Below are 13,130 nucleotides of genomic sequence, written 5' to 3' on the forward strand. Positions count from 1 at the left end.
GAGAATCGCATGGACCACATTAGGATCTATCAAGACATCCATACGTGAAGATGTAAGGGTCCCCACATAATTGATGTTTAAACAGGTAACTTAAACTTGAAGTGACCACTGGCTGCGTCCTTTAGAGAGAAGGAACCTGGTTACGCCACTTGAGTTGCCCACAGTGTGCCGTGGGCAGGTCTGGAACTTGCACAGGATCGGCAGCGCTCATCCTGTCCATTTGAGACAGGTAAGGTGGTTGCAAATTCATGTTCCCGTTCATCATACAGACATGGTTGTTCATCGACATCTCCAGCCCAGTGCAGTCCGTTTCCATTCCGGGTGAAAATGTACAGGGGTAGATTCTATGAGCTCGTTCACCTCTTTTCTATTGTTCGAGACGAAATTGAAACATTAATCCGAGCGCGGCGTCCGCCTACCACTAAGAACCCCCTCCAAGTCCAACATTGCTCCTACTCGGGAGGAGGTCTCCATGGACAACTAACAGAAACGATACAGCTCTATAGTGACGACATCGGGAAAACCCTCCCGTGTAAAATTCTCAAAGTTTACAGACATTTTGTCCAACTGATCCAAATTGATGGATTAGAAGGGCTAAGAAGGGCTAAGAAGGCTATTGCTGACTTTCGATTAGCAATACCCTGTCGCGATTTTTAAAAAATTAGACATGTCTAGTGAGACCTTGCGATACCCCTGGATATCGATTGCGCTAGGTGATACTTGAGATTTCGCACTCGAGAATACTGGAAAGAACAATGTTTGATTACCGAAGGGTATATAAAACACTACGTGTATCATGCTGATAAACACAGACGCGGCCGGGCACCTTGTTAGAGAAGAAGCGGAGGAACTCGTTGAGAACATTTGCACATGCAGATAGAGAACGGGGATGGCGCTAGGAGGGAAGAGACGAAGATAACGACCGGGCCGTTGACGTCAAATCGCAGGTACTGCACGGCATTAAATTGGAATTATCCATACATTAACTAGACGGATGCAAGCTGCGCGTGTTTGTTGCCACCTTCTCATTTTTGCTTAAATTTCGTCACATCCTCAGTATAACCTACTTTCAATAGCTGCCAAGGAGTAACTTATCATAGTGCGATCTCATGCCGCAAGATACATCATATACTGTACTGATGAGGGAAAGGGAGGTCGATCGTATCCTCCATGCGAGTAACCTCGGATCGATCAGCATGTTGGACAGCCCAGTCCATGACGTTCTCAAATTTCCTGCATGCATGACGGGTGTTGAAGTTAGGGTAGGGTTTCGAGTGATTTGTTACCCAGTCCCACGTGATCATCACGACCTCGGCATTGCACATGATAGACTGCCTGATCAGTTCGACGCAGTCATCTAAATATGCCATGAGCAGGGCGTATATCGGGTAAGGAGGGAAATTTACCGAGATGCATTCGAACTACCGAGGGGTCCCGCTGAAACCAGGGATCCAACTTGTAATGGTCGGGCCAAGAGGACTTGCGAAGGAAGTTCTACAGAATCGTCAACCAAACATGACCGGGCGCTACGTGCAGCATAGTTTACCAGACAGCGCAGTTGTTGATGGACTTCCAACGATACCATGAAACCTCCACCGTTGCTTTGTGGATACTTGACCTTCGCTGGTAGATCTACTCCTCCAGCTTTACGCAGGTCATCAATCGTAACCCGGATTGGTGGCACTGTGATTTTATGGAAGTGAATAACGACCGACAGTACAATTGAATGCCATACCATCGTCAGAAACCCTGGCCCAAGCGGCATCGAGTTCTGGAGGAGGAGGGCCATGATAGTGGGGATCATTGATAGGTCCACCGTCAATACGATAGATAGAAGGAAAATCGACGGTTCCATTGAACCTTATAACAACAGGCTCGACAGCAACACTCGCTGGAGCTGCAATTGGTCAACATTTTGACCATCTAGCGCCATCTGACTACTCACAGTATATAGCAAGATGAGCGGGAGGCGTGCGTATCCATAGCGTGAAGGAGAACACGGATGTGACTATAAGCGAACCAATGCTCAACCAAGGCCAAAGGCAACGAATGCGAGGTTTGAGATGAGGTTTTGCACCGGGCCTGTCTACGTCACCAAAGATTGTCTCTTCATCAAGATCATCAAGATCAACAGGAGAGTGTGGAGAAACTCGAGCCATGTTGGCTCCTGTGGTTAGCAGCTGTGTCTACTGCTCAGAGCTGAATACGAAAGTCGGCGAGATGCTACGTGCAAACGTTTCACTGTGAGGCCTTGATGTGGAGGATGGATATCAAGATATCATAGTGTAAACGCGCTGCAGCCTGTTTTGAGAGCTGGTGCTGACTACGCAACAACTTGAAACGTGTGATCAAGGAATCCGACACGCTTCTCAAGATTGCTACTCACCAAATGTAGTTGATCAGTATTGAAATATGTTGTTTCAATGTCGTATCGATCATCTTCTCTGGGAATGGGATTTGCTGGCACTAATACATCCTTTCCAGTTTCGTTCAACTATGACTCACGACACATTGAACTTGCTGGCCTCCTGATGGGCTGTGATTGAGTTTGGCAGCTGAATCCAATTCAAACAATCACTTACGAACAACAACACTTCTCCCATGTTTACCTTGTGGGTCGGGCATTAGAGCAAGCGCCAAGTGTTAATGGCACAATGTAAAAATTTATTGTCCGTGCAAGGAGTACAAGCACCAGAGTCAGCTTCTGTGCGGAGTATACGTACAGAGTGTTGCCAAGTAGGACTTTGCAGAAATCTCCATGCGTTCTCCGCGAAGTTGACCGTTCTAGCTCCGCTCGGCTTTGCAAGTCCAATATTCAAATGTTGGCAGCCACAATTTGACGGCTAGCAACGGGTCCCGGTCAACTGCCACTCAATGTGCCCCCTTCTGATTGCTATCGACACATCCTCCTGTAGTAGATGGCTTCATATTTTTACCACCTCTCGGATTGCAAATCTCACCCATTGGACCGCCAAATTTTCACATGAAGTGCAAAGATCACAAGCACCAGCATACCATTATTGAGCATACATATATATGAGCCACTACTGAAACGAAGATGGACAGCAGAAGCTCTCACTTGAGCTTGCTTGGGACCACGTCTCTGTCCTGCAAATGGTCTGTCCACCGTACCTACCACTGCGCCCGTCCGTCGGCACGACTCGGTGGTCCAAGGAAGGCGAGTGAAATAGCAATGAGCTGGCGTCTCCAGAGATGAGTCATGTTCCTCTGGCATGATGAATTTCAACGCATATGGGCAACACGAAAACTGATTCTCCGTTAACACTGGTGCCTAGAATCTGGTACCAAGATTGATTTCTTGTCATAATGTGTCGATACCGAAAGGTTGCACGTATGTTATGCCAGCTCATCGAGATCTAATAGTACAGGATAGCAGAAATGCCAAGCAGGGTCTTAGTTCAGATCCATATTGTTGGCATTTCTGGGTCTCTGAGGTCCGCGGGCCGTATATTGCAAGTGCTTCAAAGTTTCTTCCTGCCTGTCCGATTCATATCCAACTGATCCCTCTTCTTCCTCCGTACGTTATGCGCAAGGAATATTCTGCTCAGTATTTTCCTGTCAATGGAGTGGACGACGGGGACGAGAAGCTTCTCCATAGGGGTACAGAAACTAAACCTCATTCAAAATCCCGCTTCCTAAGGCTTCGCGTGTCGCGGCTGTGGCTCATACATGGTGTGCTGATATTCTTGACGTTACTCTTCTTCACGCTATGGGCACGGGCACCTTCGAGGGATGACATACTCCTGTACTGTAGGTGGACAGATGACATAACAGAGATGCCTTCCTGACCCATCACAGCTCCAGCAAACGAGGCTATTGAATCCAAAGCCATTGTAAGATTCAACGGAAGTTGGGATCGTCCTTCAGTATATCGCGGCAGTCCGTCTCCAGATCTCGAAGCAGCTTGGAGTAGAGTAACTGCTGATGGTTGCATATCTTTGTTCCTATCGAGGTGATTACTGATTGACAACCTTTCAGGGCGTCCATTGTCTATAACGCTCGAACAACTGCTCAAAATGGGGGAAGAACCTGCCCCATTCATGGTTAGGTTTCCGGAAGAGTACGGCGGAAATTATATGGCGAGTGTAGAGGTCCTTCACCAGCTCCATTGCATAGTCAGTCGTAACAGGAGGCTACTCGATCTTCACTCACCCCTTATAGAACATGGTTCGCAAATCCGTCTGGGGTAACTATTACATGACAGATGATCCCGACTTCGTCCGATGGCGCACCCATCCTAGTCAGCATACTGTTACCTCTCGGCCTACATCCTGCCTGCTAATGTTGTACATCAGATCACTGCGTCGAAATTCTCAGACAGGCCATCATGTGCCACTCTGATGTAACAATGGTTACTTATGATTGGGTTGAGGGACTCGACGATCCTTACCCAGACTTCAACGTTCCTCATCAATGTAGTGACTTCGAGAAGGTCATTGATTGGGTAGATGGTCACCGTGTTTACATCCCTCCATCGCAGTTGATCCGCCAAGAGGGTAATGCTGACCTTCCTTACCTCCCCTAATTGTATTATAGGATCCAGGGGGGTATGATATCACATCACGAATGTAACTACAAAGACGTATAACTTTACTGTAAGCCGAGTTTCATAGTGCTGATAGGCTGTCCCACAATAAACTCCCTTCGAATCGGATATCTTGTAAAGTCGGAGACAGTCGCGACTTCTACTGGACAAGGTAGTTCTACGACCATCGCAAGAACTTTTTACAGCGGTTGTAGTTAATAGTATCACTCTCCCGATGGACACAAATCGGATCAACTTGACAAAAGGTATACATTGTGTATCACGGGGCATGACAGGGCATGACCCCAACTGACCACACATTAACAAAGACATGAAAAATGTGTAAGCCTAAGTCGAGACACAGACCAACTGTAACTATCCACACCCTTAGTATCACAGCAGGTACTCACCAACTCGACAGCAATCGCCTCGCAGTCCTCATCTACTGGATTTGGCCGCATAAACAACCTCAAAGCAAATGTGCAGTGCTCATCTTCTGCTACTAATAGCACTATCCCTCCAACTCCCACCATCATTGTCTCTGAATCAGTGGTACACTCCTCCGGGCCGACACTGGAAACCACGGAGGAACGCCTCCGCAAGGAACTCGAACTGGACGGGAGGGATGCCGAATGCGAGTTTTCTCGTTACGAAGATTCAAGTATACTACTTGAAACAGCTGGAGATATTGTTCGTTTCTGGGAGGAATGTGTCATATTTCTGCCTGCAATTCATAAGGTTAACAGGTATCATGTTAGAAAAAAGAACGTACATTCCCGCTTCTATTCCGCATCGCTATGGATGTCCTGCCCAGTGGTCAAGCATCATCTGTGCCTTCCAAGCGATTTTCATCCAACAAAGAGACTTGCACTCTACAGCGCAGCAACGTATCTTCGACGATACTTCAAGTTGAAGCACCATAAGTCCTGAAGTTTATTTACAAGCAAGACCACCTCAATTTACAGAAGACTTGGTGGCTGACGAGCGAACTGGTCCTGTGACACCCAGAACGGTTGATGAGTTACAGCTATCTTCATATCGATAGGCCAGAATCTAGAAAATTCACTTGGCCGCTTTTATTTATCAGTGGAGCGACACCAAACAAAGGCGCTTCATGCTAGCTACTTTTGTAAGTCACGTAAGTCGTCATCATTACTTGAGGAGTACTACTACAACGACTGCCGACCGTCACCATCATGCACAAAAACCGTCGACATATATATACATTTCAACGGAGACGAAGAGACGATCTTGCTAAAGTGCCAGAGAAACCAAGTGGAGCCTCGTCTGATGACGAGCATGACTTGCCTTTGACAACATTGTAGTGTTTTGCAAGGCGAGAGCTTCGTTACTTGACCATGAAGGTCACCTACGTACTAGTAGCATAGTACCCGCCATCACCTTGTGCAGCTGGTCGCAGATCGGTGGGTGCGCGCCGTGGTTCCAAAGTCTCATCAGAGCATTTGTACCGCCCCGCAAAAGCCCCAAAAGGTTAATGATTACCGTAAAAAATAGCTAGCAATCATGATGCCTACTAGTAGCATGAGCGCCTCTATTTGGTGTCTGAATCGCTCCAATAATAAACAAAAGCGTATAAGTGAATTTTCTAAATTCTGGCCTATCGATATGAAGAATTAGAAAATTGATTATAAATTAAAGGCTACGAAGCGCTCCGTTACCTCCGAACGTTTTCTACTGCAAATTACAATAAGAGATATTTGTTTGCTGTTGTCTTTTTCTCTTTCCATCTTGTAAATAGCGTTCGGTGTGGTGTATTGTCCGTGTGCGAACGAATCTGTGCGCAGGTCAAGCATGGCTTTTCTAACGTCGGCCCTCGACATCCGTTGAATGTCGTCGCATAAGCACAGGCCATGTATCTCTCCGGCTCTCCAGTATGAGGGATTTGAATCTCGGCGAATCTGCGATGAAAACGGTGACGCGGACTCTCGCATGGAGCAGATAAGCGAACAATGCACGCAAATAGGAGACGAGCGCACAGGGATAGCGAGCGCTTGAGCGATTCGGGGTGCATGCTGTGGAACCACCTCAGGTGGAGCAACAGACAAGCCTAGGCGTCACGCGAATTGCTTCCGCGGGATCAAATGTTCGTCCTTACACATGTTAGATATCTGCTGGTCGTGTACTTGTGACTTGTAAACAATTGTCGTTGTCGGCATGCAGAATCCCTAGCTTCCCATTGGCTGGACCACCGATCCGTATCCCTCCGAACTCCGAGTCGTTTCCAAATTGAAGGCACAAAGTCGCGGTGCCTCTTGGAAAATGTTGGCAGTTCAACTGAACGTCATGCCACGTCGTATTCCAGCAAGGTCGGACGGGTCAAGTAAACCGACGAAAACATATAAAAGAAAGACCTTTGAACTTTCAACGTAGGCACTAACGAAGCGAACAATTCCTCTAACCTTTATTCCTCTTAACTTCAAACATGCAACGCTCTCTCCTTCTTAATGCACTCGCCTGCATGTAAGCTATTGCAGTCGCATACCCCATATCAGAAGTGATCACGGATTCCTGCGAGTATTCATGACATCAGTAGCATTATAGTCATTAACGTACCATGCAGCTGTAGCAAAGCGCGACTCGGAGGATGGGGCCGTTGCGGCCTTCTGGCCGATTACCTACTACGGCCACTGCGACGAAGACAAGAAGCTCTGCAAGTATTCATGACCGTCAGTTAATACCACGATGCTGACGTACCTATCCAGCCGAGGATGAGGCTCTTGAGGCCTAATTTCCAATTACCTACGACGACGACAAGTCGCGCTGCGAGCACCAGGAGTGTTCAGCTAGTTGACAACATATCTTTACTTACATACCAATGCAGTAAGTATTACGCAGCCATAGCAGGGAAGATGCAATGAACAGTAAATCCGCCTTTGAAACTTAGAGATGCAGTACTACTTAATACAAGTTGGGGAGAACTAGAAGGTACCCACTATTGTTGAGCGAAAGTGGGGCCCCTTTTAGCAAATGTTAAATTTTATTGCGTCGAGTTTGACAATGTGAGCATCGTGCCATCAGAAATCTGAATCGCCATGAGATTACATCACATTGTTATACAAGGTCACTATCATATCACCCCATAATTGTGGCTGATGTTCTTTTTCAAAAATTGAATTCATTTATTGTCCTTCGGGGTCGAAGGCCATATGTCGGACATACTTAGCCTGAAGCTTGAAGCGTAGCCAAACATTGGCGGTGTGGGAGTGAGCCGAAATAAATCGTCGCCGCCATGGCAGTCATATGTGTCGCTTCGATTCGAGACGAGGTTCAGAGCAGGGAGAGGGGGTCGCCATTGCTACGAACGAGTTAAGGACTGTAGTCAGTGACATGGTTGAATGGTGAAGTCAATAGTTATTGAACCATAAATCCCCTAATTATCAGGATTCTTTCATGTTGTGCTAGGTCCTGGCAGACTGGTACCAGAGGAAGGGCAGTACAGGTATGAAAGGGGATGATTGATAAGTAAATTAGCTTGCGGTAGTTTCTTTCAGAGACGTACATCGGCTAGTAAGTCGAATTACTAATTTGAAAGCCAGCCCTTCGGATAGAGGGTACCTATCGATATACTGTTCTAGTACATACGACGAGGCAGGAAACAATACCAAGGACGCGCATACTGACGACGTATGGCGCCAGGTGAGCAGGATGCAGTCCGGTATGTATATATATTGTTAATAGTGTATTCACATAGATACATGAAGAAACAATTACCTAGAGAAGCGCAAAGGGCGAACGTGCCATTGACATAAACGTTTACTAGACGACATGATAACAGTGCACATACAGTAGCGCTACGTTAGCGCTTGCTGATGTTGTACCAGGGTGGTCTGGCGCAGGTCATAGGGAGTGCCTGGTGTCCTGGTGCAGTAGCAGGAGTCCTGGCTCGTAGTCGGTAGTCTTGCGTGGTGTTGTAGTCTGTCCTCGATAGATAGAGCCGCAGCTACCCGCTATAGAAGTTTGGCCTGAGGGTTTCCCTTGCAGTCACCTCCCCAGTACAATGTGTCGTGGGTTGCCCGTGGTTTTGGCCGTTTGGCATAGGGAAATTGCTGGAGGCTTTTGGATGATGAGGTGTGTTTGCAAGTGTGAGGAAAAGAACCTCGACACAAAGGTGGTGCTACGCGAACACTGTCGTCGAATCTCTGATGAGCATTGGGTGTCGGATCTTGATGACGTGGCGCGTCCACTAAGTGGAGATGGTGCTGGTGTGTGAAGGTGACGGCTAGAAGGAGAAGACGGATGGGTGCGGGAGGGGGTGCCGAGAATCGCCATAGAGTCAGGGAAGTGATGAGCGGAGATCGTTGTATCTGGTATGTTTAACTACGTATACAAGCTGGTCAGCTGTAAAATCATGATGGGGAATGACATACAAAGAGTTCAGCGTTCAAAACGATCAGCCACTATTAGAGATGTTTTAGAGCGCTGAACCGGAGAACCCAATTGTCGGAGAGCTGCGTGGAGGACTTGCCAGGCTGCCAGAAGTACTCTGCATCTCTGACAGCAACGTTCAGTCTCTTCCTGGATTAGTTACAGATGAATGGACGGCGTGAGACGTACACTAGAGCGAGCGCAGCGCCATCGCTGAGGTCAACGACGGTGGTGACTGGCTGCCGACTTCTGTGGGGTGCCGATTGCAGTGGAAGGGATAGTACGGAGATGTCTCCGAGATGTTGAGTGCCTTTAATACTGAGTCAACGGCTGGTTGGAAACGCAAATGTTCAGTAGTTCTACACAAAATTGTCAATAGACCTTGGCTGGCAATCTGCTGGCGTTGCAGATATGCATCTGTTTGAAGGCATAACCACGCACGAATAATTTCAAAGAACAATATCCAGCACATAAAAGCCAGCCGTCTTCCTACTATCTCCTTCAGAATTATTTGATACCACATCACACGAATCACAAACAATGCGTTTCTCCTCTGCAATTGTCCTCGCCATCGTTGCTGCTTTAGCATCATCGATCTCTGCAATACCCGCTGAAGCGGCCAGCACCGATAAATGTCCCAGATTTTGCTTTTGGGACTTTACATGCGCGGTCTGCCCTCTTGGGCTTTGCGTGAGTATCAGTAGTTTCCTGGATTTGGTGACATGGCTCACCTGTATAGCAGGAATATTTTATCTGCATAGTGAGTCATGTTTGTGTTCACATTGGTGCAGTATGGCCGTTGGCGCTGATGCTGACTCGGACACACGAGTTATTAGTGATTTGTAGAGTTGATCAACGCGCATCAGGAAAACATCAGTCCACTTCCAGCTCTTTGCATATTGGAGTTGGCGTGAAATTTTCGCGAAATACAGAGAATATCAGACTGAGATAAGACATGCAAGGACACAAAAAGAATATTATCAAGGGGCGTACAGATCAGTCCACAGCGCAGCCTCACTGTCAGTGTAATGTAGATGGGCTTATAGATCCCACAACTAGAAACATGAGTATATATGCGCACGATAGACCTTATAAAAACCCACCTACGGCCCGTAAACCGTACAGTTCCAACGTTCGACAAGATCTAGATAGGCACGTACTATGTGAAGAGAAATCCTGCTTCAAGCCATGTTTTCCAATCACATCGTAAGCATCTTGACTCTTGAATCAACTATTGATTCCTCGGCAAGATGAGATGATTGTCCTGGCAGGCCAAGTACATGACAAGTGCAGAATCGCGCCTTGTATTATATGCACCTGTAGAATGTATATTCATAAGTATGTGCGCACGATATCGATCGATGGCTGTCAAACACACCTGGTATATAGCTCCCCACTTCGACTTTCAACTCGTCAATCATTTTCATTTTCCCACTTGCACTGTGTTCATCTCTTCCAAGACATCTCAGAGGGGTATGTCGTGTATCTGGGAAAGGTGCTCTGACCAAATTACCATACCCACCGTGATCCGATTTTGAATTATGCGGCGAGGTGGTTGCAGTTGTAGTTGTCCAAAGCCCCCTGAAGCTCCCTATCAGGTCTGAACCCCCCTCAAAAATGCAACTTTTTGTCCTGCAGTTACAGTGACGGCGCCAGCCCCCGAGTCGCTTATTCCTGGCGTGTTTGTATCCATCGAATTAAACGCAAAACGTCCTGGACTTACCACGGGTCTGCTAGAGGCAGGGTTTCCATAGTGTATTTTGGGCGTCGGGAGGACGCGCCCAGTGACTGAGATCGGGTCGGGAGACACGGTAATCCCAGCGTCTTGCAAGAACGGAGAATTCTGATAATCCAGTCCCTGTACAAGCAGTCAATGAAACGCATGCAAAGATGAATGTATTACTCACAGAGCGCTGGTCGGCCGTAACCGAATTGTTGATGCCAGCACTAATGAGCGCCAGGCGATCCTGGGGGTTCTTCGAAGAAAATTTAACCATAGTCGGCGAGAATTCGGGAGGGAGCTTTCGCGCGTAACGTTGGTCGGGAGCGATAACGCACATCTCTGCTGGGATGACCTCATCGCAATCCTTTGATCCGACTTGAATACCGATGATGTTCGGATAGTGTAGTTCGCGACCACAAGCTTTCTTGAAGTATTCCTGCACTTGCTGTGAGAAGAGCTGTTATGAATGCGATTCATATCGAAGCCTACCTTGACCGTGGTGTTCTCGAACTGGAAGTTACCAGCACTAAGCCTCGAGTCTTTTTAAGGCCCGGCCGGTGGGCAAGCGTGGCAGAAACGCACTTGAAAAAACTTTTCAATTGGCGGAGCTGCGGGGAATCTGCGCGGAGTTCTAGCGCACGAACATCGTTCTGCTTTAGAACAGCGAGAGTGGCATCCTGAAAGTTACCCTGCTTGAACCTGAAGTTTACATGGGTGTTAATGTGTAGTAATTGAGGCGGACTTGCTTACATGACCGCTGTCGACACATCAATGTTCACTAAAACCTTTCCGATGGTAGGGCGAAGACTCCTATTGTATGTTGGTCAAATATGCGTCGCCACAGAGATACTGAGCTTACTGGAAGTATCCACGCCATAACTCTAAACCTCCACCCAAGCTCTGTATGCCAGCGTCTTTGGTAAAAAACGCACGTGTATTGTCCTGTAGAAAAATGAGCATTCATACCCAAATACTGATAAAAGCGCGACGCACAGATTAGGTGCTTGTCGGATGATCAACTGCAAGACATTGATCGCCGTCAGGACCTGGGCGGTCTGCTTGGTCTGGTTTCCGTCGATGAACGCTTATAAACCACTATAATTCGTCAGTAAGCGGAAAATGAACAAAAAAACTCGCTCGATAGAAATACATACTTGAAATCGATCGGATCGGCGGCGACCTTCTTCAGCGTTACCTAGAATATTCCGCGGGTTGGGGCAGACTCATCCACTCGGGGTTTGTCAGACATGTTAACGTCGAACTTTTTCAGAACCGAAGGTAGAGATTGATTAGTAGTTCCGACTCGAACGCCTTAACTCTTACGGTTTGAGAGTCCCTGCCAGATTATGGAAGCTCGCGGGAAGAGTACATGATAACGGTTCCGTCAAAAATGCAGCGCGGGGTGAATAGTTTTGGATCCGTGTGGTTCTGGAGACGTTCGAACACTTCGATCCTCCTGCGAGGGTTCTCGACGTCTCTTCCGCCACCGGAGATCGTTATATTCAAGTGAGGCACCATCATTGGCCACCGGGGTACAGATACTCACAAACTATATGAAGTTCAACCGCTGTGTCATTGTAGTAAGAGTGAAACTTACCTTCGGATTGAAAATACCGAGTTCTCGTCGGCAGTTTTGATATGACGAACGAGTCTGTTAGAACCGGTTGTGGTACGCCCTTGCCTCGAGTAGACATCTGAGTGTAATATGTGAAAGAATTCAATTGACTTGACTGGAGACTGAACGCAGGAGAGAGGGGTATATATACCTGTGGATTATCGATGATTATTTCACCAGTTGTCCAGCATGTCAACTCAACCCGACCGATTACTATATGGACGTGATAGCGACGGTATTGATCAGATAAATTGATTCCTGGGGTGTCCTCTGATGGGCCACATGCTTGCGATAACGTCTGTTTTGTGTCCATCGACAGCCATCGACTCGTTAAACGCAAACTAGTCTTTTCATTTCATCTTTGGTAAATGACTAATCCATGCATGGTCAATGCATGATGTTCTTCGACTCGTAACCGAGGACAAACAATCTTTTCCTTTTACCACGCCTTGAACATTCACTCATGGATGGATTTTTCAAGGCCTATCTTGAGTAACCATAGCTAACCGTTTGGCACCAGAACAGATTAGAAATCTGCTCTCTTGTGGTGCGGATTCGAAACCTGCGGACATGGACAGTTCTTCGGAGGTTCGTCTAAACTTGGCCAGGAAGTTCTGGCCCAAGTGGTTAACACAACATAATCAAAATTTGTTTCTCTTGTACTTCGCAGGTTCGAAACCTGCCTAACAACAGGGTTTTTTCTATCGGAACACGCCTTGAAGATTCACTCACCCTCGCCAAAGTGGTTACCACAACGGAATCAAGATCCGTTTCTCTTGAACTATGCAGATCCGAAACCTGCCGAATAACAGGGTTTTTTTCCCTATCGGAACACGCCCAATTCCTCGGAGGTGCATCTC

At 47.2% G+C, this 13,130-nt stretch overlaps 4 protein-coding genes across 4 annotated transcripts; 2 read left to right on the forward strand and 2 right to left on the reverse strand.

Moving 5' to 3' along the window:
- Positions 1–1,016: 1,016 nt before the first annotated feature.
- Positions 1,017–2,222, reverse strand: DFJ58DRAFT_797573 (uncharacterized protein). The gene is made up of 5 exons (XM_041390642.1): positions 1,946–2,222; positions 1,736–1,897; positions 1,547–1,683; positions 1,407–1,494; positions 1,017–1,357 (listed from the first exon to the last, which is right to left on the reverse strand). Exons 1-5 carry the CDS (start codon positions 2,157–2,159, stop codon positions 1,125–1,127), a joined length of 834 nt encoding a protein of 277 aa, XP_041241782.1. The 5' UTR covers positions 2,160–2,222; the 3' UTR covers positions 1,017–1,124.
- Positions 2,223–3,448: 1,226 nt separating this feature from the next.
- Positions 3,449–5,594, forward strand: DFJ58DRAFT_746992 (uncharacterized protein). Its single transcript, XM_041387500.1, has 7 exons — positions 3,449–3,771; positions 3,820–3,948; positions 4,000–4,136; positions 4,183–4,261; positions 4,317–4,517; positions 4,968–5,270; positions 5,319–5,594. The coding sequence occupies exons 1-7, from the start codon at positions 3,546–3,548 to the stop codon at positions 5,474–5,476; spliced, it is 1,233 nt and encodes a 410-aa protein (XP_041241783.1). The 5' UTR covers positions 3,449–3,545; the 3' UTR covers positions 5,477–5,594.
- Positions 5,595–6,691: 1,097 nt separating this feature from the next.
- DFJ58DRAFT_915191 (uncharacterized protein) lies at positions 6,692–8,282 on the forward strand (the record flags this gene model as incomplete). Its single annotated transcript, XM_041395428.1, has 8 exons — positions 6,692–7,027; positions 7,128–7,233; positions 7,270–7,387; positions 7,532–7,566; positions 7,970–8,006; positions 8,059–8,074; positions 8,143–8,203; positions 8,259–8,282. The coding sequence occupies exons 1-8, from the start codon at positions 6,990–6,992 to the stop codon at positions 8,280–8,282; spliced, it is 435 nt and encodes a 144-aa protein (XP_041241784.1). The 5' UTR covers positions 6,692–6,989.
- A 2,244-nt stretch (positions 8,283–10,526) lies between these two features.
- On the reverse strand, positions 10,527–11,007 carry DFJ58DRAFT_663286 (uncharacterized protein; the record flags this gene model as incomplete). The annotated part of the gene is made up of 2 exons (XM_041382349.1): positions 10,527–10,790; positions 10,861–11,007. Coding segments are annotated over 2 exons (411 nt in total), but the record flags the coding sequence as incomplete, so codon positions are not given.
- Between the last annotated feature and the right edge of the window lie 2,123 nt (positions 11,008–13,130).

This window comes from Suillus subalutaceus, assembly GCF_016647625.1.
Source record: "Suillus subalutaceus strain FC151 chromosome Unknown DFJ58scaffold_84, whole genome shotgun sequence".
Lineage (NCBI taxonomy): Eukaryota > Fungi > Basidiomycota > Agaricomycetes > Boletales > Suillaceae > Suillus > Suillus subalutaceus.

What these genes read in the sequence shown, in the direction of transcription:
- DFJ58DRAFT_797573 (XM_041390642.1), bottom strand. Translation starts at nt 2,159, where the DNA reads ATGGCTCGAGTTTCTCCACACTCTCCTGTTGATCTTGATGATCTTGAT. An exon ending in ATCAACAACTGCGCTGTCTG is followed by an intron (nt 1,495 to 1,546) that starts GTAAACTATGCT and finishes ACGATTCTGTAG; the next exon opens with AACTTCCTTCGCAAGTCCTC. An exon ending in GGTAGTTCGAATGCATCTCG is followed by an intron (nt 1,358 to 1,406) that starts GTAAATTTCCCT and finishes TGGCATATTTAG; the next exon opens with ATGACTGCGTCGAACTGATC.
- DFJ58DRAFT_746992 (XM_041387500.1), top strand. Translation starts at nt 3,546, where the DNA reads ATGCGCAAGGAATATTCTGCTCAGTATTTTCCTGTCAATGGAGTGGAC. An exon ending in GAGTAGAGTAACTGCTGATG is followed by an intron (nt 3,949 to 3,999) that starts GTTGCATATCTT and finishes ACAACCTTTCAG; the next exon opens with GGCGTCCATTGTCTATAACG. An exon ending in GGAATGTGTCATATTTCTGC is followed by an intron (nt 5,271 to 5,318) that starts CTGCAATTCATA and finishes AAAAGAACGTAC; the next exon opens with ATTCCCGCTTCTATTCCGCA.